We start from the raw sequence: 20,671 nt of genomic DNA on the forward strand, positions 1-20,671 counted from the left end.
GTACTTTCCTAACTTACCAAGAATAAATTCTGTACCATTGGCAATACAAGGTTTACATCTATATTCATAATCAAACCTAATCTTATAATATTTGAGTTTTCATTCAAGTAATTATTTTAGAGATATTGCTAGTCAAAGTTCCTTTTCCCTTCGATGAACAAACTTGATGGACTTGTATACCTGTCACAAGACGAAGTATACTTTCTGCTGTTTTGAGGGTGCAAATAATCACGAACGAGCAAGGCTGCACATGTATTCAGCACTCAGATGATGCAACACAAGCTTTACAACTGAAATGGTTGAAGAGCTCACAGGATTCAATTGTAACCAGATTACAGCATGTGGTCACTGAAGAAGCACCACAACCATGGCATGCAGGATAGCTCAGTCCTACACCCAAGATTTACTGCACTACGATACAATTATCAGTCCTCCCATGAGATCCAAATGCAGAATCTCCTAAAAAGGTTAAACCAGGCTTTACGATACTGAATCATTTACAGTTCCAGCACCTACTTTAAATTTGTTCCAATCTGCAGGGAGGCGCCAAACAAGGCTCCAATGGGGGTTCAACAGACAAGACTGGCCGATCTGATGGCAATGTTTTCACTGTGTTGCCTTGTGCCTGTTGTATGCCAAAACCATTCCCCTCAATCGCAAAAGGATTAGAACTTTTCAACCTCACACAGCAATATGGTTATCGATATCGAAACTCCGAAGATCTGAAGGGCTGGCTCCTAACCTGTAAACCAAGTTGCATAACACAAGTTATAGACAACATAGGAAACTAGAGCAGGATTCGTAAACTTGAACATGCTGCAAGATTGGCTTATAGGTCTTATAGGTGAGTGCTGCAGAAAATTTGCAGTGAGACATCAACAGACCACATAGGAAACTAGAGCAAGATTCATAAACTTCCTAAGTTGTAAAAGCCATCAGAATTATGAACGATGACAATGATCAGTTACTACAAAAAGGGATGATTTACCTTTTGTTTATAGTGCAATAGTGAAATTTGATGCTTCCAGACTTCACATCTTCAGTATACTGTGACAAATAGTAGACATGTTTAAAGCATTTAGTGTAAAACCTATAGACGACCAGAGCAAATGTGGAGCAGGCAGGGAGACATCAGGGAGGGGGCATACCATCCTTAAGGTGACAATGATTGAAGAAAATGCTAGAGAATCAAATGGTATATCATCCAGAGCAAAAAGTGCACATTCTAGCGACTCCGGTCCAGGTGAAAAGTTGGACGTCTTCAGTCTTGCTCGGAAAATAATGTAACTCTACTGCATCTCATCGTAATACAAAGATAATCAACTAAGTAGTGGACGGAGTAACTTATAACTTTGTGACTGCCAAATTTTCACTCACTTGGCCAATCAGTGGAATATCCAACTGAGCAAAAGGTGAGATTATCTCTACATCTGCACATGCTTCTTCCAATGTTTCTCTAGAGGCTCCTTCAGCAGTAGACTCCCCCACCTCTAAATAACCAGCAGGAAGTGTCCTGTTAATGTAACCTTGATCAAACTGGAGGACAGCAGTACATGATTGCTATGTTCAACAATAAAAAAAAATTGTTCATGGTGCACAAGACTAAGAAAAGTTTTGACAGAAAGAACATGAAATTGGTACTGTAATGATTGGTACCACATTAAAAGATAAGAAAAGCATAATCCTATCAGCTAGGGAGTTTGTAAATGAAAACAGAAAAGAGCCATTCCTAACACAAAGAAGAAAATAAAAACAATACAGAAAACCTATATTATAATATGGCGTTGTATCCTAAACAGTACAGGCAAAAAGTTCCGGCTAACATATACTGCAAATCTGCATCTGTCGTACATAGTCAAAAATTGTTGCATGAGAATATAAAAACATAGCACAGTTATGCGATTAACTATTATAGCGCAGACTAAAATCAGAACAAAAAATCGAAGGGAAAACATCAAAGGGAACTTACCAAAGACCATAAGCCGGTTCAATCTTTCTTCTGCATAGGAGAACCTTATTATCATGCTCCACAAGGCAACCAACAACCTATCCAGATGGTATATATTGTAAATGTCAGAAATTAACAGCCAACACATGTTACACATATATAACCAAAAAAAAATCATTGCTAGTTATAGTCCCTTGTTTACGTTAAAAAAAAGTTATAGTCCCTTGTTTCACCAATCAGTTAAATAAATGTATGAAGAAAATGGAGCAGTTCTGTTTGTTAGAAGCACTTCATACATGAATGAAAAACACGGGCTCTATGAATCAAGCAAATCAGTGTCTTGATTTAAAGTACAAATCCAAATGCATATGCATCATTTTATTTTTCTTTTATTTGTTCAGCATATACCATTTTTGGGTTTTCGTAGTGAACTCTTCCACAAGAAGAACAAACAGCCCTCATCTTCTCATCACCATCAGGTATGGCCAATTTCGTCGGACTTCCACAAGCAGGGCAGAATTTGATCTTTGACTTGTGCACCTGCAGAAGGAATGGTTTGCTGAGATTAAGCCTTTAACATTTTTTCTTCACAACAACAGTTAAATCAGTGTATATGTCTCAGGAAATAAACATTGCAGAGTCATGACACTTGTGCGGATTGGTACTGATCACTTGACAGTTAGCAGTCAGACTAATGCATATTTAACCTTGCGCAGTCCAGGAGAACTGACACGGAACTTTGCTGTGGTCTGGATGCCACAGCATTAGACAGAGTAGATGATTGTATTGTACTAGCATAGAAAACACTGCGATTTTACTAGAGAGCACATCGGCCGTTTTCGGCTGCATCGGAAGCCAATCCCAATTGGCACGGTCACTACTCACTGTATTGAGTGAACGCCCTAACCGATTCAGGAAGCACGCATCTCACTCCTAAGATATTACTGCTACGACTACGATTAGCGGACTGACCGCAGCGCAGCACAGTAGAGTGGCACAAGAAGCAGCACCGAAGGGGGACGGGGAACTCACCACGGCAGCAGGCGGCGCCGGGGCAGGGGAGCTGGCGCCGGAGCCGGATGAGGCCGCCATGCGAACAGCCGGGGAGCGCGCGAGCGGGAGCGGGAGCGCGTCGCGGCGGAGGAGCAGGCGGGTGCGCGGGGAGGACAGGCGCGCGGCGCGGTGGAGGAGGAGCGGGCGGGATCTGAGGAGGGGGAGGAGCATGGTGGTGGGTGCGGCCGTGCGGGCTCGGCTTTAGTAGCGTGCAGCGGAGGCGGGGTTGGTGGCGGGCGCGGTAGCCGGTAGGGTGGGGTTGGGATATTTAGGCCCGGGCTCCGGCGGCTCTGGCCCCGCTCTGTCGGCTCCTGAAGGATTGAGGCTGTCCGCACTGCGGACCTGCAAACCGGCCGCGGCGTAGCGTACGCGCGCCCGCACCGCGCGCCTGTATCACGCACGGGCGCGTAGCGGCCAGCCGGTACGCGCGCTATACCCAGAGGTGCACTGTGCACGCACGCCAAACACTGTAGCAGGAGAGAGACAGAGAGTTGGGGAGAGAGAAGGGGGAGGAAAGGGAATAAAATATGGAATAGTGGGTATAGAGTATGGGATAGAGATAATATGGGTGCGGAAGAAATGGATATAGAGTAGAGAATCTCGATGACTAGGATAGAATCCGGTACTGTTTATCGAAGCTGTTTTTCTCTTTTCTCCTCTTTTCTCTCTCATAGACACCGCCGGAGCTGGAGAAGCTCGTTTTTTGGGCTCCGCGGCTCTGGCTCCCCTGGCACCTATTGGTCCGTGGGCGGCCGACAGGTACGGGAGCCGAAGCCGCCGGAGCCCTACCAAAGAGGCCCTTAACTTTTTAGCGACTCTTCGGATAGCACTTTTGTATCGTCGATGCGGTTTTAGCAGCTTGAGATAAAATCGATACGTATTCGTTACTTTTGCTCGTGCGGTACGTCAGCACGACAGTCCGAATCCGAGTCAGCGGTTTCAGATAAAATAACCATCCTATCCCTGACATTTCTATTCTCCACCTTCTACCTCCCCCTCACATGTCAAATTCTCCTTCAACCTCCAGCCATCACCACATAGTGAGGGAAGGAGCTTGTGCAGTCCCGGCCAATGTTTTTCTTCATCGCAGGCGGCCTTCTCCGGCGAGCCGCCGTGGGCCGGCGCCGCCGCGCGCGAGCGCTTCTTCTGCAGGGGAAGGACTGTGCTTTGGTGGGCGCGTCTCCTTCCTCCAAGCTGACGGGCGCTCCGCCGGTGAAGTAGGGGTGGTCGTGGACGAGCAGCAGTTCTCTATTAGGCACGCTGGCCTGTGTGAGCGAAGCTGTGCATCGTGTCGAATGCCGACCTAAGCTATGCGCCTTGCTCCGATGCTCTAGGTCCAGCGGTGCGCATAAGATCGAGGTCCTAGGCTAGGTCTAGAGATTGGACCCACGCCGTCGCTCACCACCGCGTCGTACATGGAGACGCTGCGGTCGCTGATGCCGCCACTGTTGCAGCGGCAGATGGTGGTTGCGCGCCTCCGCAAAAGGTGGCCAGGCTATCGACTTTGGGTCGCTCGATGGCCAGAGAGCTGGTGTTGTTGCAGGAGCTAGAGAAGCACCTACTCGGCGACGACAATCGAGTGAATGCTGCTCTATGGTCACCACTCACCAGCTCTGCGTGGGGAGATACAGGAGCCTAATGGCATCACCACTGCGCCTTTGACTTCTCTTCCCAACAACTATAACATCGTGCCTGCCATGTCAAGGCCTAGGTTGAACTCCTCATCGTCCACGGCTTCTTCGCCATCAACGTCCAGCTCGTCGCCGACCTCGATGGCCTCATCACGGCAGCTGCTATCCGAGGCCGCCGCCACCATGTCGACGACAACCAGTCAACCACGGACGAGAACGTTCGTTCTCTCACACGTCCTAGACGAGAGCGTGTCCCTTTCGAACCCACGCGACGAGCTCCTCCACAACGTGCGTCGATGCGCTCGGCCATGTTGTGCGCTCAGCCATGGCTCAGTCCCCCCCTCCGACTAAGGCACTGCTGTCCGGATCTGGCGCGTCGCCCTTTCCCGGCTACGGTGGGCGTGACCACGGCTTCGGTGAGCGCCGCCCTTCCCCAACTCCGGCAAGCGTGACCCCGGCTCCAGCGACTGCCCTCAAGCCGAGGAGGAGGGGTAGCCGAGCCAAGTAGACCGACCACGTGACACTTGTTGCTGCCACGACAAGCCGAGACACACGACCTAACCTCCCCAGCTAGCTACTAGTAGCTGCCAGCCACCTACAAGGCACAGGCAAGCTGCACGAGCTTCATCAGTGAGGGAGGGAGGCCCCTGCCTTCCATGCCGCCCCTACCACACTTGTCTAACTGCACGAGCTCCTCCCCTTCGCTCACTACGTGGTGACAGCTGGAGGTTAAAGGAGAATCTGACTTGTGGGGCCCATGTGTCATTGAGGAGGGAGAATAGAGAAGCTAGGGGCAAGGGCGGTCATTTTAGTTGAACCTGCTGACTCGGATCAAGCTGGACTGCGGTCTTGGCGTGCCACGCGAGCAAAAATTATCGATTTTTCTCTATCTACTGCTAAAATCATATCACCAATCCTAAGAGTGCTATATGAGGAGTCGTCACCCGTTATAATGGTAAAAAGTTAAATATCCTAGTGGGGATCGAGCCGAGCGAGGGTAGGCAATGGCGATGACTTAGGGGCCGTCGGGGGAAGGGGTGAGGCCTAAGGTCAGCCGCCCAACACGTTGGGGATTTTTATCTTTTTGCCATCCTTACGGATGACACTCCTTCATTTGCCACTTTTATACGTGCTCCTACACAATTGCCATCTTAAAACAGTGAACCTCCTACGTGTTTGCCATTTTTGCTGACATGACACGCTAGTGTGGCAGTGAGCCTAAGAAGGCCTACAGAGCATGCAAAAATGACCTATTTACCCCTGTTGCTTCTCTCCCTCTACTTGCTGATGCGTGGGCCCCACATATTAGCTTTGTCTTCAACCTCCGGACACGGATGGGAGCCAGGCACCTCCAGCTTTATCTCACACCTCCAACCCCTGGATGGGAGCCATGCACCTCTAGCTTCGTTATCCCTCCATGGTTGTCGAGCAGCCGAGGACGACGAGCAAGGCATCGCGCATGAAGTTGATGGAGGAGTTATTGTAGCAAAGAGGGGCTAGTGGCAGCCAGCCACGGGTAGAAGCGAGGCTCTCTAGCGAAGTGCTTCGGTTGAGGTGGAAGACGCCACTGCGGCCATGGATTGGTGTTGAGATGTGGATAGGTGACCACGGCGGGTCCTTGCGGCGCTAATGAAGGAGATGGGGAGGCGCGAGCTACTATGTATGCGGAGATCGGTGAGCTTGACCTCAGGACGGTAATGGCGGCGACGGTGGTGGTTCACGACGATAGGGCGGGGGTTGCCAAACGACGAGTAGCGCGGTGAAGTCGTCATGCCACTGTGAACTCATAGAGCCCGTTGGGAGTAGCAGAGATGGCTGGATGGGGGAGATCAATGGTGACGATGGAGCTCTAGTCATGGCCATAGCTTTTATGTGGCAACAGCTCTGTAGCAGCACGGCCTAGGTGCCAGCATGCCGCTCCTCCTCCCTCCGCCGCCATAGCCCGCTCGCTGTCGGGTCAATTGGCTTCGGGTGATGGCTGGAGGTTGAAGACAAAGCTAACGTGTGGGGCCCACACGCCAACGAGTAGAGGGAGAGAAGCAATAGGGGTAAATAGGTCATTTCGCATGCTTTGTAGGCCTTCTCAGGCTCACTGCCACGCTGGCGTGCCATGTCAGCAAAAATGACAAAAATGTAGGAGGTTCACTGTTTATGATGGCAATTGTGTAGGAGCACGTATAAAAGTGGCAAACGAAGGAGTGGCATCCGTAAGGATGGCAAAAAGTTAAAATTCCAACACGTTGCACCGTCGCATTGGTCGACGCATTGTTTTGTGGTACGGTTGGGAGAAAGGTTAGCTGAGCTAGCGTGTTAGGTTTATCCTTGGTTCGTCGAATTTATACCGTCCATCCACTGTTATTTTATCATTAAACAAAAATACTACTGTGGTACTTAATAGTTTGGTTTCTCAAATGATTTGTTTGGATTGGAGAAGTTTTATAGGAATTTCAAAAAAATCCATTTTTTATATTTTGCTTACATTATACGGTGTTTAGAATGAAGGAATGAAGTTTGTCTTTCCTATAAAAAGGCTTGCTTTAGTTTATGAAATGGAGTAAATAAAACATCCTCTTCAAGCTCTTGGAAATGTTTCCCATACGAATAATGGAGGAATCAACAAGTCCTTATTCACTAGAATGGAAGAATAAAATTGATTTATATATTCTTGTGTTCCAAACATCTATTACTATAGGGTTTTTTCCTGTTTTTCAAACCTCTATTTTCTACCTATGTTTATTTTCTATTTTTTGTGTTTTCTATCTTTTCTCCATTTTGCATTCCTCTATTCCAAATATGCCTTAAAGCATGGAGTGAAAGTCCGTATAGACGATAGGCTGCTACAATATTAGAGAACAAATTAGACTCCCTAGTGGAGAAGGGAGAAGGCTGGCGGCCAGAGGAACATTTGAGCCATGGGTCGAAGTGGAGAATCTAGCGGTAGCGTGGCAATGGTGGAGGAGAATGGCAGGAGCTAGAGCACAATGAATGACCTCATTTGAGTGGACTTCAAAAGCGAAGAGACAAACCGATAAGGTTCTTTTATGCGGGTGTTTGGGACTGCTCCGCTCCCATTTTTCCACCTCCGCTCCAGCTTCCCGTTGCCAAACACCTCTAGCTCTAGAAACTCCGCTCTAGAAAAAATATGGAGTTGGAGACCAACTCCACCTTTTTTGTGGAGTACCTCAAGAGGTACTTCAGTTTTTGGAGTGTGGAAGAACCGTCCAAAATAACACACCTTCAGAGGCGCTCGTCTTTCACCAGACACTAAGCACCCTGAAAGCAAGCTATATCGGATGGATTCCGTCGAGCACACCCTAAGGGAGAACTCGAATAATTTACATTTTTCCTCTAGGATCCAATAATGAGAACGAGTTTACAATACTTAGTCCATTTCATACAACCAGAGTTCTTAGAAATATATTATTACAGTACAAAGTTCAAAGTGCGAAATTTAAACAGCAGAATTACAATAAACATCTCACGGTAGAATACAAGGATCCGTCTGTGCCCACCAGAAGAATCCTTCACACAACAGCTACTCTTCAAGCTGCATCTGCAACAGGGTAAATAAACCTTGAGTACACAATATACTCGTAAGACTTACCCGACTAGTGAGAATAATTTTCTGACTCCAAAGAATGTGATAAGCTTTATGGTTTGCTGGGTTTCTTTTTTTTTTGCGAAAAGCAATGCTAGTAGTGACTCCTTATGTATGTTTCTTATTAGTAGTCATGAATAGTTCATTATCTAACCATTCTAGGTAAGCACCTATTCTACTTTCAAGCAAGAGTTGAGCAAACAGATCTATTTCACCATCTTTCATCTTTCAGTTCTTACTACGGTGCTAGATTATAGACAAGTCATACCAGATTACCTAGCAATTCGTGAATCAATGTGCCCAGCTGGGTACCCTGAAATACATGCCATGCTTATACCCTAGACACAAGCAGGACCAACCCATCACTCTCCTATCAAGGGGTCCAGGTCCCCGTCCAAACTTGGACTCCAAGCCCCCACACCTGAGTCCCAGACTCAGTGTGGTGCTTAGACCTTCACTATCCCTGCCTCCAATCAGTCGGTCCAGAAAGAGCCAAAACCTAGATAAGAGAGCAACGAGCCTTCCCTGCTCCCATAAACAAGTATATGCTCAGGATAATAAGTCTGTGACCCGACTAGAATCTAATGCAATGGCCAGTCCTTAACCGACACAGATAGGAAAAACAATGTAACCAAACTATGCCCCATTGACCATGGGACACAACCTCTTACACCAATCAATACCTATACCATATCCCTACTCGGTCTCCATTTTTCCTTTCACCATTTTATCATAGGAGTGATAATAATAATCACCTATTGTGAGTAACGATAGATTACTCACGCTACCGAAAATCTTAAGCATAGCAGCTACTCGCACCTGTACTAGTAGGACTCATAGGACAGATATATTTATACAGGTGGTTTCCATAAAATGCCTGTAATGTAAATGCACATCATAGATATATATATTTAGTGCTTATTCAAAATAAGGGTTATGCACCGGGGCTTGCCTTAGGCAAGCTAAAAGGTCCTTGTATGGTTTTGGTAATTGAGTGACAACCTAGATGGACTAATTATGTTTATATAAGATACACAGGTGATTAGTCCACATGTACATATGTGTGAGCAACATATGCCATGAAGGTAAAAATGGCTTGGAGATGTTGCAAAGCTCACACATATGATGATGAAGGAGCTTATTACACATGAGACATGACATTGAGTCATATGATCAAGGTGGAGAAGATCAAGACAAGACTTCACTTGATGGACCAGTTGCAAGCGTGAAGGGCAAGTTAGAGGCTTTAGAGCGATGGACCACGTGGCGGTGAAGCTTGAGCAAGACTTGGCACCGATGGACGAAGGCAATGGTGAAAAGCAAGTGAAGTCAAGATAGATGAACCAATATGATCACATAATGATATGAAGTAGATCATATCGTTGTTGATCATGTTGGTGCATGTGTTGCATCGACATTGAAGGAGATGGAATGAAATACGCAAGGCAAAGGTATAACCTAAGGCATTTCATTTCACCAGTCATAGATGTGTAGAGAAGTTGATGACTGGATTTAGGATAGATGGTTGTACTATCAAGAGGGGCAAACTTATTTGCATATCAGTCATCTAGTGCAACTCGAGTGATCTAACTTTGCATCATCGCTAGGATCAAGTGGCGTGGCAAGTTGAGTGGCTAATCCTTTAGAAAATGTTTTTGAAAAGCTAACACACATACACATGGTGGTGCACACTTGGTGGTGTTGGCACATTTGTAAAGGAGAAGAAGTTAGAGTTGTCGTGAATCAACTTAGATAAGAGAAAAAAGTTTTTCGGTGTACTCCGAACTATAGGATGGTCCTTGGATTGGAATACTATTTTTATTCATTATGATTTGGATCAAGTATGCATGTGAGATGTGTAGCCCTCTGAGTAAGCTTTCCAAAATATCCAAGATCATCGAAATTGGAGTTCGGAGATAAGAGTTATAGCCGTTTTAGCGCTGAAAAGTCTGTGACCGGACGCTGGCGCGAAAAACAACCGGACGCTAGGGTTCAGCATCTGGTCAGCACCTGCGAGTCTAGTCACAGCATCTGGTCAGTGTTTTAGCATGTCTAGAACCGACCGAACACTAGGAGAGTCCGGTCGCTGAAAAACATCGCTGGAACCTCTGTGTAAGTGACCGAACACTGGGTTTCAGCGTCCAATCGTTATGACCTGCGCATTGATTGTGAGTGAGTGTGATTCTAGTGTGTTGTATTGTGAGATTACATCGAGTGGCACTAGGTGATCGAGTTGCAAGCTGGTGGTGCTTGTTACTCTTGGAGGTTGCCACCTCCTAGACAGCTTGGTGGTGGTCTCCGTCGAAGCCCGCAAGAAGCTTGTGCGGTGCTCCGGAGAAGAGCTTTGTGAGGAGCATTGTACTTGCCCCGTGTGAGCCGTGAAGAGCAACTCTAGTTGAGCATGTCATTGAGCTACCCTCACTTTCGGGGTAGGTTCTTGCGATGCCCGACGTACGGGCTTGGCGGGTGATGCCAATTAGCTATCGACCACCAAGTGAGCGGTCGACACAATGGGGATGTAGCGTGTTGGCAAGCATGTGAACCTCAGAGAAAGTCACCGTGTCAACCATGTTCTTCCCGTTGGTTTACAATCCCCTTACACAAGCTTATGATTATTTTTATATACATTATGCTTGTGTAGTTGCTCTTATAATTAGTTAGCTTGTGTAGCTCACTAGTTACCTTCTTGTTTGTGTAGCATAGAAGTAGCTCCCTTGCATGGCTAATTTAGTTTATGTAACCTTGTTAGTCACTTTGCTTAGTTTGTGTAGCTAAGTATTTGTGTTCTCTAATTTGACATTGGTTGCCTCGTTATTGAGCATTGCTAGTGAGCTTAGTTGGATTTGTGCTTTTGCTTACTAGCATGTGTAGAAGCTCTCTCATTGCTTGAAATACTAGTGGCATAGGTTTGTGTGACTGAAAGGTCCTAATGGCTAGAGGGGGGTGAATAGCCTAATAAAAATTTCTACAACAATACTTAACAAAATGGTTAGACAATTATGAGGCAAAGCAAGTGTTGCGCTAGCCTACTCAAAATGCAAGCCACCTACCACAATTCTAGTTTAGATAGTGTCTATTCACACAATAACTATGACACTATCCTATGTTAGTGTGCTCTCAAAGGCTAACTAAAGAGCCACACCAACCAAGCAAGCAAGCTCTCACAACAAGCTACACTAAAGAGCTTGTCAACTAGTTCGCGGTAAAATAAAGAGAGTGATCAAGAAGGTTATACCGCCGTATAGATGAAGAAACCAATCAATCACAAGGATAAATAACAATGAAGATCAATCACCTCAGAATCAATGATGAACACAATAATTTTTTACCGAGGTTCACTTGCTTACCGGCAAGCTAGTCCTCGTTGTGGTGATTCACTCACTTGGAGGTTCACATGCTAATTGGCTTCACATGCCAAACCCTCAATAGGGTGCCGCACAACTAACACAAGATGAGGATCACATAAGCCACGAGCAATCCACTAGAGTACCTTTTGGTGCTTCGTCGGGGAAAGGTCAAGAACCCCTCATAATCACCATGATCGGAGCTAGAGACAATCACCAACCTCCACTCAATGATCCTCGCTGCTCTAAGCCATCTAGGTGGCGGCAACCACCAAGAGTAACAAGCGAATCCCGTAGCGAAACACGAACACCAAGTGCCTCTAGATGCAAACACTCAAGCAATGCACTTGGATTCTCTCCCAATCTCACAAAGATGATGAATCAATAATAGAGATGAGTGGAAGGACTTTGGCTAAGCTCACAAGGTTGCTATGTCAATGAAAAATGACTAAAGGTGTGAGCTATAGCCAGTTATAGGGCTTAAATAGAAGCCCCCACGAGATAGAACTGTTATACCCCCTCACTAGGCATAACCCGGGCTGACCGAATGCTCTGGTCAGTTAACCGGAAGCTGAGCCCCCAGCGTCTGGTCGTCCGATGGCGGCCATGTGTCTCCTGCGTTCAACGATGATCGTTTGATCTCAACGGTCAAAATGTTGACCGTACGCTCCGACAGAGCTGATCGGACGCTGGACCCTCAGCGTCCGGTCGTTTACAGTAAGGGTCCAAAACATGTTTTTGCCGACCGGACGCGTCCGGTCATGCTTGACTAGACCCTGCCAGCGTCTGGTCACACTATGACTTCTTAGTGTGCTGACCGACAACACGACCGGACACAGCCCTTCAGCGTCCGGTCGTAGAGCGACCCAGCGTCTGGTTGTTTGACCGACGCCAGCATCATTGCGACCAACTCCATTTCACCTCTAACTTCTTCACCCTTACTCAAATGTGCCAACCACCAAGTGTATCACCTTATGCACATGTATTAGCATATTTTCACAAATGTTTTCAAGGGTGTTAGCACTCCACTAGATCCTAAATGCATATGCAATGAGTTAGAGCATCTAGTGGCACTTTGATAACCGCATTCCGATACGAGTTTCACTCCTCTTAATAGTATGACTATCAAACCTAAATATAATCACACTCTCTAAGTGTTTTGATCACCAAAACAAAATAGCTCCTATGGTTTATACCTTTGCCTTGAGCTTTTTGTTTTTCTCTTTCTTCTTTCAAAGTCCAAGCACTTGATCATCATCATGGTATCATCATCATCATGCTATGATCTTTATTTGCTTCATCACTTGTGAAAGCATCTAGGCCCCTAGTTGGATTTCGGTGATTAATGTCAATACAAGATTACTATGACTAACGTGTGTTTTGCAGAGGCAATTAAGTTAGGTCATGGTAATGGAGATCAATTGAGCAATCGAGGTTGTCATGCCCCTACGATGGAAATCGTTTCGGTTTTCAGAGGATGGACGACAAGGTTAAGGATAACTAGTTCTAAGTGTCGATTGGAGTTGGAGAGACACTTAGAGTAGTTTAGGACTTTGTTTTTCCTTTGGCCGTACTATGAAGGGGGGTATGAACGGGTAGCTTGACCTAGTTGAGTCTAGTGAGTTAGGTGTGGTGCACACTTGTTAAAACTAGCTCTAGGTAGCTCCTATGAATGCCTAAGATCCTTTGGAGCAAACTTCATTCACATATGATCGAGAGTTGAAAGTGAATGGAGGGTCAAACACTGACCGGACGCTGGCTCCGGTGCGACCGGACGCTGGCCGCAGGGTCCGGTCAGTTCGTTTGACTGAGGTGGTTAAGTCTGTTGTGACCGGACGCTGGAGGGTCGTGTGACCGGACGCTGAGAGCTAGCGTCCGGTCGACTCCAGTAAGGGTCCAGACTTGGAAAAGTGTGACCGGACGCGTCCGGTCAGTGCGACCGGACCCTGAGGGTTCAGCGTCCGGTCGAGTCCAGTAAGGTTCCAGTAAGGGTTTTATGCGACCGGACGCGTCCGGTCAGTGCTGACCGGACCCTGCCAGCGTCCGGTCGACTCTTTAAATACTGGTTCGCGGGTAGAACTGACCGGAGCGTCCGGTCATCACGACCGGAGCGTCCGGTCACCCCGCAGAAGCTCATAACGGATAGTTTTTCAGGCTGCCTTATAAATAGAAGCTCCACTCGTGAGTGGAGCAACTTTTGCTCATTCCAACAGCTGAGAAACACGTTTGTGAGTGCCAAGAAGAGCAAGTTCCTAGTGAGGTGTTTGTGATTTGAGAATCCAAGAGAGTAGCCTCACTAGCAAATCAAGAGTAGCAAAGTGTGCATCCATCGTCTCATTAGGCTTCGCGTGGTCAAGTGAGAGTTCGTGCTTGTTACTCTTGGTGATCGCCATCACCTAGACGGCTTGGTGGTGATTGGGAGTTTGGTGTTCACCCGGCGGAGCTTGTGGGTGACCCAACTCAAAGTTGTGAGCGGCTTTGGGTGATTCGCCGCGACGGAGTGTCGAAGAATCAACCCGTAAAGAGCACTTGATCCTTGCGCGGATCAAGGGGGAGCTACACCCTTGCGCGGGTGCTCCAACGAGGACTAGTGGAGAGTGGCGACTCTTCGATACCTCGGCAAAACATCGCCGCGTTCCTTTCTCTCCCTATTTACTTTGAGCACTTACCTTGAGTATTTACTTTAAGCAATTCAATACTTGTTTTACATCCATAGAATTGCTTGCTTGAGTAAGGTTGGAACATAGGTGGTGAGTTCGTTGTGCATTAGTTTGATAGAAATACTTTTCTAGGCACAAGGGGTTAATTGGGCTATCCGTAGGATTTGTTTATTGCAAGAGAATTTCGAATTAGCCCAATTCACCCCCCCTCTTGGGCATCTTGATCCTTTCAATTGGTATCAGAGCCTCGTGCTCACGTTTTTAAGCTTAATCGCTTAGAGCAAGATGTCTCACGGGGATGGTCCTCCTCCTATCTTTGAGGGAGATGATTTTCCATATTGGAAAATCCGCATGGAGGCATACTTAGAAGCTCTAGATGTTGGAATTCTTAGAGCCGCCTCCCAAGGGTTCCCCGCACCTAGGAATGCCGCCCAACTTCAAGGCGATGAAGTAAATTATGAAAAATGGAATGCAAAGGCTCGCAACACCATTTTTAGAGGCCTTTGCAAAGAGGTGTTCAATCGTGTAAGGAACCACAAAGACGCCCATGCACTATGGTCGGACGTTTGTGCGCTCCATGAGGGAACCAAGAGTGAGCGTGAGGAACGCTATCATCTTGTGATTAAAAAGCTAAATTCTTTTGAGATGTTTCCCAAAGAAAGTGCTAATGAGATGTATTCTCGACTAAATGTTCTTGTAGAGGAAGTCAATGGGCTTGGACTTACTCAAATGTCACCATCCGATGTTGTGAGAAGAATCTTGAGTGTCCTCCCCATTGACAAATATGGGCACATTGTGACCGTGCTACATCAAGGTGATCTTTCCACCGCTACACCGACACAAATCTTGGGAAAGATCAATGCTCATGAGATGTACATGCACATCACACCACAAGACGGCTCATCCTCTACAAAGAAGAAAGAGAAGGACTTAGCATTCAAAGCTAGCCAAGACAAGGGCAAAGCAAAACTTGAGTATGAGAGCTCAAGTGATGAAGATGATGAAGAAAGTCTTGCCCTCATGGTGAAGAAGACCACCAAGATGCTAAAAAGGCTAAATAAGAGTGGCATCAAGTTTGATGGCAAGAAGAAGAAGTTCTTCACAAGTTCAAGAAGAAAGCCAATCTCCGAGATGGATTGCTACAATTGTGGCGAACTTGGCCATCTAGCTCATCAATGCACAAAGCCCAAGAAAGACAAGTTCAAGAACAAGGGCAAGAAAGATGATTCAAGTGATGAAGATGAAAAGAAGAAGAACAAGCCATACAAGAAGAGAGATGGCAAAAAGAGGGACTTCTACAAGAAGAAGAAGAGTGGCAAGGCCTACATTGTCGGTGATTGGCTCACGGACATTGATTCATCAAGTGGATCATCCGATGATGAGAGTGACGATGAAAAGGTGGCCGCCATTGCTATTGATCTTGCATCTTCACCACCACCATCGCCATCATCCTCTACACACCTATGCCTTATGGCCAAAGGTGAACGCAAGGTAACTAAGAGTGATGATAGTAGTGATGATGAACATGCTAGTGATGATGATAGTGATAGCGATGATGATGACTCACCTACATATGATGATCTTGTCAAAATACTAAGAAAATATACAAAGATCATTAGAAAGAGTAGAGCTACAAATGAAAAACTTGATGCTAAAAATGATTCACTCTTAGCTAAGTGTGATACATTAGAAAAGACTAATGATGAGCTCAAAGAAACAAATGATTCCATATCATCCAAACTTAAGGAGCTCAAATCTTCTAAGAAAGAGCTTAAAGATAAAAATGATAAACTTGAGTGGGTGCACAATGAGCTTATCACTAGTCACAATAAGCTAAAAGATGAATATACAACTCTAAAGATCAATTATGATACTCTTATTATTGCACAAGAATTCTTACCAAATGAGCCACATGATGCTACTAACCATGTTGTTAAGATTGATATAGCTACCTCATGTGATGATTTAATTGATGAAAGCATTGAGCATGGATCTAGTAGCAAGGGCAAGCAAGTGGTTGAGTGCAATGACTATGATGAGTTTGTCAAGCTCAAGAGTGAAAATGAGAAGCTCATGAAAGATCTTGAAGAGATGAAAAGTCACAACACCATTGTGCTAGAAACTCTTGATCATGACAAAGAGGTGATCCTTGAGAATGAGAAGCTAAAAGAAGAAATCAAGAAACTCAAGGAGGAGAAGAACAATGATATTCTCAAGGAAGAGAATAAGAAGCTCAAGATGGAGAAAGAGCATCTCAAGGTGGGATTGAGCAAGTTTGCTAGAGGCAAGCATCTCCAAAGTGAGCTACTCATGAATACCGTCATGAAGATGGATAGAAGTGGCATTGGATATATGGCAAGTGTAGAGAAGAAGAAGGCTCAAGCTCAACACCAACAATCAAAGCCAAAGCCAAAGCCAAAGAGATGTTTTGAGTGTGGACAAGAAGGCCACTTTGCTCATGAGTGTCAAACTCCACCACCACAACCCTTGCCCAAGCATGCTAGACCCTTTGCCTTCAATGCTCACTACATGCTTAGAAAAGATTCGAGTGGAAAGATGAAAGTCATGTTCTTAGGTCCCCCCAACAAGAGTAGGCCTAAGAAAATTTGGGTGGCTAAGTCACTTGTTGAGAAGGTGAAGGGCCCTCAACAAGCTTGGATCCCTAAAGCTTGAATCTCTTGTGTGTAGGTGAACTACAAGACCGGTGGAAGTCATTGGGTTATTGATAGTGGTTGCACTCAACATATGACCGGTGATCCTCGTATGTTCACCTCACTAGATGAAAAGGTAGATGGACAAGAGAAAATAACATTTGGAGATAATTCAAAGGGCAAGGTTAAAGGATTGGGCAAAGTGGCAATATCAAATGATCATTCCATTTCCAATGTACTCTATGTTGCTTCATTGAGCTTCAACTTGCTATCCGTTGGGCAATTGTGTGATCTTGGATTTCAATGCTTATTCACCGAAAAGGAGGTTGTTGTATCCAAAGTAGATGACAATCAAGTGATATTCAATGGATTTAGATACAACAACTTATATCTAGTTGACTTCACCTCCGAAGATGCAAACTTGAAAACTTGCCTATTCACCAAAACAACACTTGGGTGGTTATGGCATAGAAGACTTGCTCATGTTGGGATGAGCTCACTCAAGAAGCTTATGAAGAATGATTTGGTAAGAGGATTGAAGGATGTGAAGTTTGAGAAGGACAAGCTCTGTAGTGCATGTCAAGCCGGCAAGCAAGTTGCAAACACTCATCCAACCAAAGCTTTCATGTCAACCACAAGAGTGCTAGAACTCCTACACATGGATTTATTTGGACCAACAACATACAAGAGTTTGGGAGGAAATCTCTATTGTCTTGTGATTGTGGATGACTATTCAAGATATACATGGGTGTTCTTCCTTCATGACAAATCCGAAGTTGCATCATGTTTCAAGAAGTTTGCCAAGAGAGCTCAAAATGAATTTGAAGTGAAGCTAAAGAAGATAAGAAGTGACAATGGCAAAGAGTTTGACAACACAAATATAGAAGCTTATTGTGATGAAGTTGGAATCAAACATGAAGTCTCCGCAACCTATACTCCTCAACAAAATGGTGTAGTTGAGAGGAAGAACCGGACTTTGATCACTCTTGCAAGGACAATGCTAGATGAGTACAACACCCCCGAAGCTCTATGGGCGGAAGCAATCAACACCGCATGTTATGCATCCAACCGCCTATTTCTTCAAAAGTTCCTTGTCAAGACACCATATGAGTTGCTCAATGGGAAGAAGCCGGACGTCTCCTTCTTTAGGGTGTTTGGTTGCAAGTGCTACATCTACAAGAAGCGGCAACACCTAGGGAAGTTTCAAAGGCGTTGTGATATAGGTTTTCTTGTTGGTTACTCATTGAAGTCCAAAGCATATAGAGTATTTAATCATGCCACCGGCTTGGTTGAAGAAACATATGATGTGGAATTTGATGAATCTAACGGCTCCCAAGGAGCACATGAGAATCTTGATGATGTAGGTGATGAACCATTGAGGGAGGCTATGAAGAACATTCCGGTGGGAGACATCAAGCCAAAAGATGATGAAGATGATGTACAAGTCATTAACCAACCTTCTTCATCAAATGTACCACAAGATGGTGAAAAAGTTGGGAGAGTAGAAAATGAAGATACTCATATCTCCCATGAGCAAATGGTGGTACAAGCACAAGATGTTGATGCTCCACAACCTCCTCCTCAAGTGGTCAATAGAAGAAATACACCTCTCCTACAAGATCATCCACAAGATCTCATCATAGGGAGTCCAACAAAGGGGGTGATGACTCGATCTCAAAAACTTACTTCATTTATTGCTCATCACTCCTTTGTCTCTTGCTATGAGCCTACCAAGGTAGAAGATGCTCTTAAAGATCCGGATTGGATCAATGCCATGCATGAAGAGTTGAACAACTTCACTCGCAATGAAGTTTGGAATCTTGAAGAGCGACCAAAAGATGCAAGAGTCATTGGAACGAAGTGGGTGTTCCGCAACAAGCAAGATGATCAAGGTGTTGTTGTGAGGAACAAGGCAAGACTAGTAGCAAAGGGGTTCTCTCAAGTTGAAGGTTTAGATTTTGGAGAAACCTTTGCACCGGTTGCAAGATTAGAAGCCATCCGTATCCTTCTTGCATATGCATCACATCATGAAATGAAACTATATCAAATGGATGTGAAAAGTGCATTCTTAAATGGCTTTATTAATGAACTAGTCTATGTTGATCAACCTCCCGGGTTTGAAGACCCTAGATATCCTAATCATGTTTATAGGTTGTCCAAGGCACTATATGGGCTTAAGCAAGCCCCAAGAGCTTGGTATGAGCGCCTTCGGGACTTCCTCATTGAGAAGGGCTTCACCATTGGGAAGGTCGACACCACACTATTCACCAAGAAGCTTGATGGGCATATCTTCATTTGTCAAGTATATGTTGATGATATCATCTTTGGATCATCAAATGAAGACTCATGCAAAGAATTTGGTGAATTGATGTCTAAGGAGTTCGAGATGTCAATGATTGGTGAGCTTACATTCTTTCTTGGTTTTCAAGTCAAGCAAATGAAAGAAGGCATCTTCATCTCTCAAGAGAAATACACAAAAGATCTTCTCAAAAGATTCAAGATGGATGAATGTAAGCCAATCAAGACCCCAATGCCTACAAATGGACATCTCGACCTAGATGAGGGAGGTAACTCGGTTGATCAAACTCTCTACCGTTCTATGATTGGTAGCTTGTTATATTTAACCGCATCTAGGCCCGACATCATGTTTAGTGTGTGTATGTGTGCTAGATTTCAAGCTAGTCCTAAGGAAACACATTTAATTGCCGTAAAAAGAATCCTTAGGTATCTTAAGCACACACCAAGCATTGGCCTTTGGTATCCCAAAGGAGCTTTATTTGAATTAATTGGCTATTCCGATTCGGACTACGCCGGATGCAAAGTTGATAGAAAGAGCACATCCGGAGGGTGCCATTTGCTTGGTAGATCTCTTGTGTCTTGGTCCTCCAAGAAACAAAATAGTGTGGCTTTGTCCACCGCCGAAGCGGAATACATTGCCGCGGGTGCTTGTTGTGCACAAATATTATACATGAAACAAACTTTACTAGACTATGGAGTAGTTCTAGAGAAAGTACCTCTTTTGTGCGACAATGAAAGTGCGGTAAAACTTGCAAATAATCCGGTTCAACACTCTCGCACCAAGCATATAGATATCCGCCATCACTTTCTAAGAGATCATGTAGCCAAAAATGATATATCACTAGAAGGTGTAAGATCCGAAGATCAATTAGCGGATATCTTCACTAAACCGCTAGATGAAGCTACATTTTGTAGATTGCGGAACGAGCTCAATGTACTTGATTTTAGTAACTTCACAAAAAATTGAGCTTGTGTTGTCCCTTGCATTCATTGTAAAATACAACTTGTTTAATTTGTGGCAATGCATATAGGGCTTGTCTAACATGGTTAAGATAACCGCCGAAAAGCGTGTGAAGAAGCTTAACCTTGGATCAAACTTGACAAGCAACTAGATTTACTTACAAGCATTACATTTGCATGAATGTTGTTTTGTCGTTTTGTTCCATTTGCCCTCTTGTTGCCTACTTTCTTAAAAAGAATTATAGCCTAAGGCAAAATATTTTGAAAAATATGAGGGTTTGAGAGAGGTCACTCACATCAGTCCCAATTGGTGTTTATTTGGATCTTATTCAAGTTGGGACTTGATTGGGAACAGGTAGCGCGAAGGTATGTTGAAGAATTGCTGAAAAAGGTGCACCGGACGCTGCACCGGACGCTGCTGTCCAGCGTCCGGTCAGTTCACAGGAGGTGAACTGCTGTTGAAGGAGTGACCGGACGCTGCGTCTGTGCGTCCGGTCAGAAAGGGTTCAGCGTCCGGTCGATCGGAGG

The 20,671-nt window shown here is 45.2% G+C and overlaps 1 protein-coding gene across 1 annotated transcript; it reads right to left on the reverse strand.

Annotated features, from left to right (window-relative positions):
- Positions 1-253: 253 nt before the first annotated feature.
- On the reverse strand, positions 254-3,257 carry LOC136542240 (nudix hydrolase 23, chloroplastic-like). Its single transcript, XM_066534584.1, has 7 exons — positions 2,981-3,257; positions 2,357-2,488; positions 1,970-2,046; positions 1,378-1,513; positions 1,149-1,289; positions 989-1,047; positions 254-742 (listed from the first exon to the last, which is right to left on the reverse strand). Exons 1-7 carry the CDS (start codon positions 3,170-3,172, stop codon positions 682-684), a joined length of 798 nt encoding a protein of 265 aa, XP_066390681.1. The 5' UTR covers positions 3,173-3,257; the 3' UTR covers positions 254-681.
- Positions 3,258-20,671: the final 17,414 nt, after the last annotated feature.

This window comes from Miscanthus floridulus, chromosome 3 (genome assembly GCF_019320115.1).
Source record: "Miscanthus floridulus cultivar M001 chromosome 3, ASM1932011v1, whole genome shotgun sequence".
NCBI lineage: Eukaryota > Viridiplantae > Streptophyta > Magnoliopsida > Poales > Poaceae > Miscanthus > Miscanthus floridulus.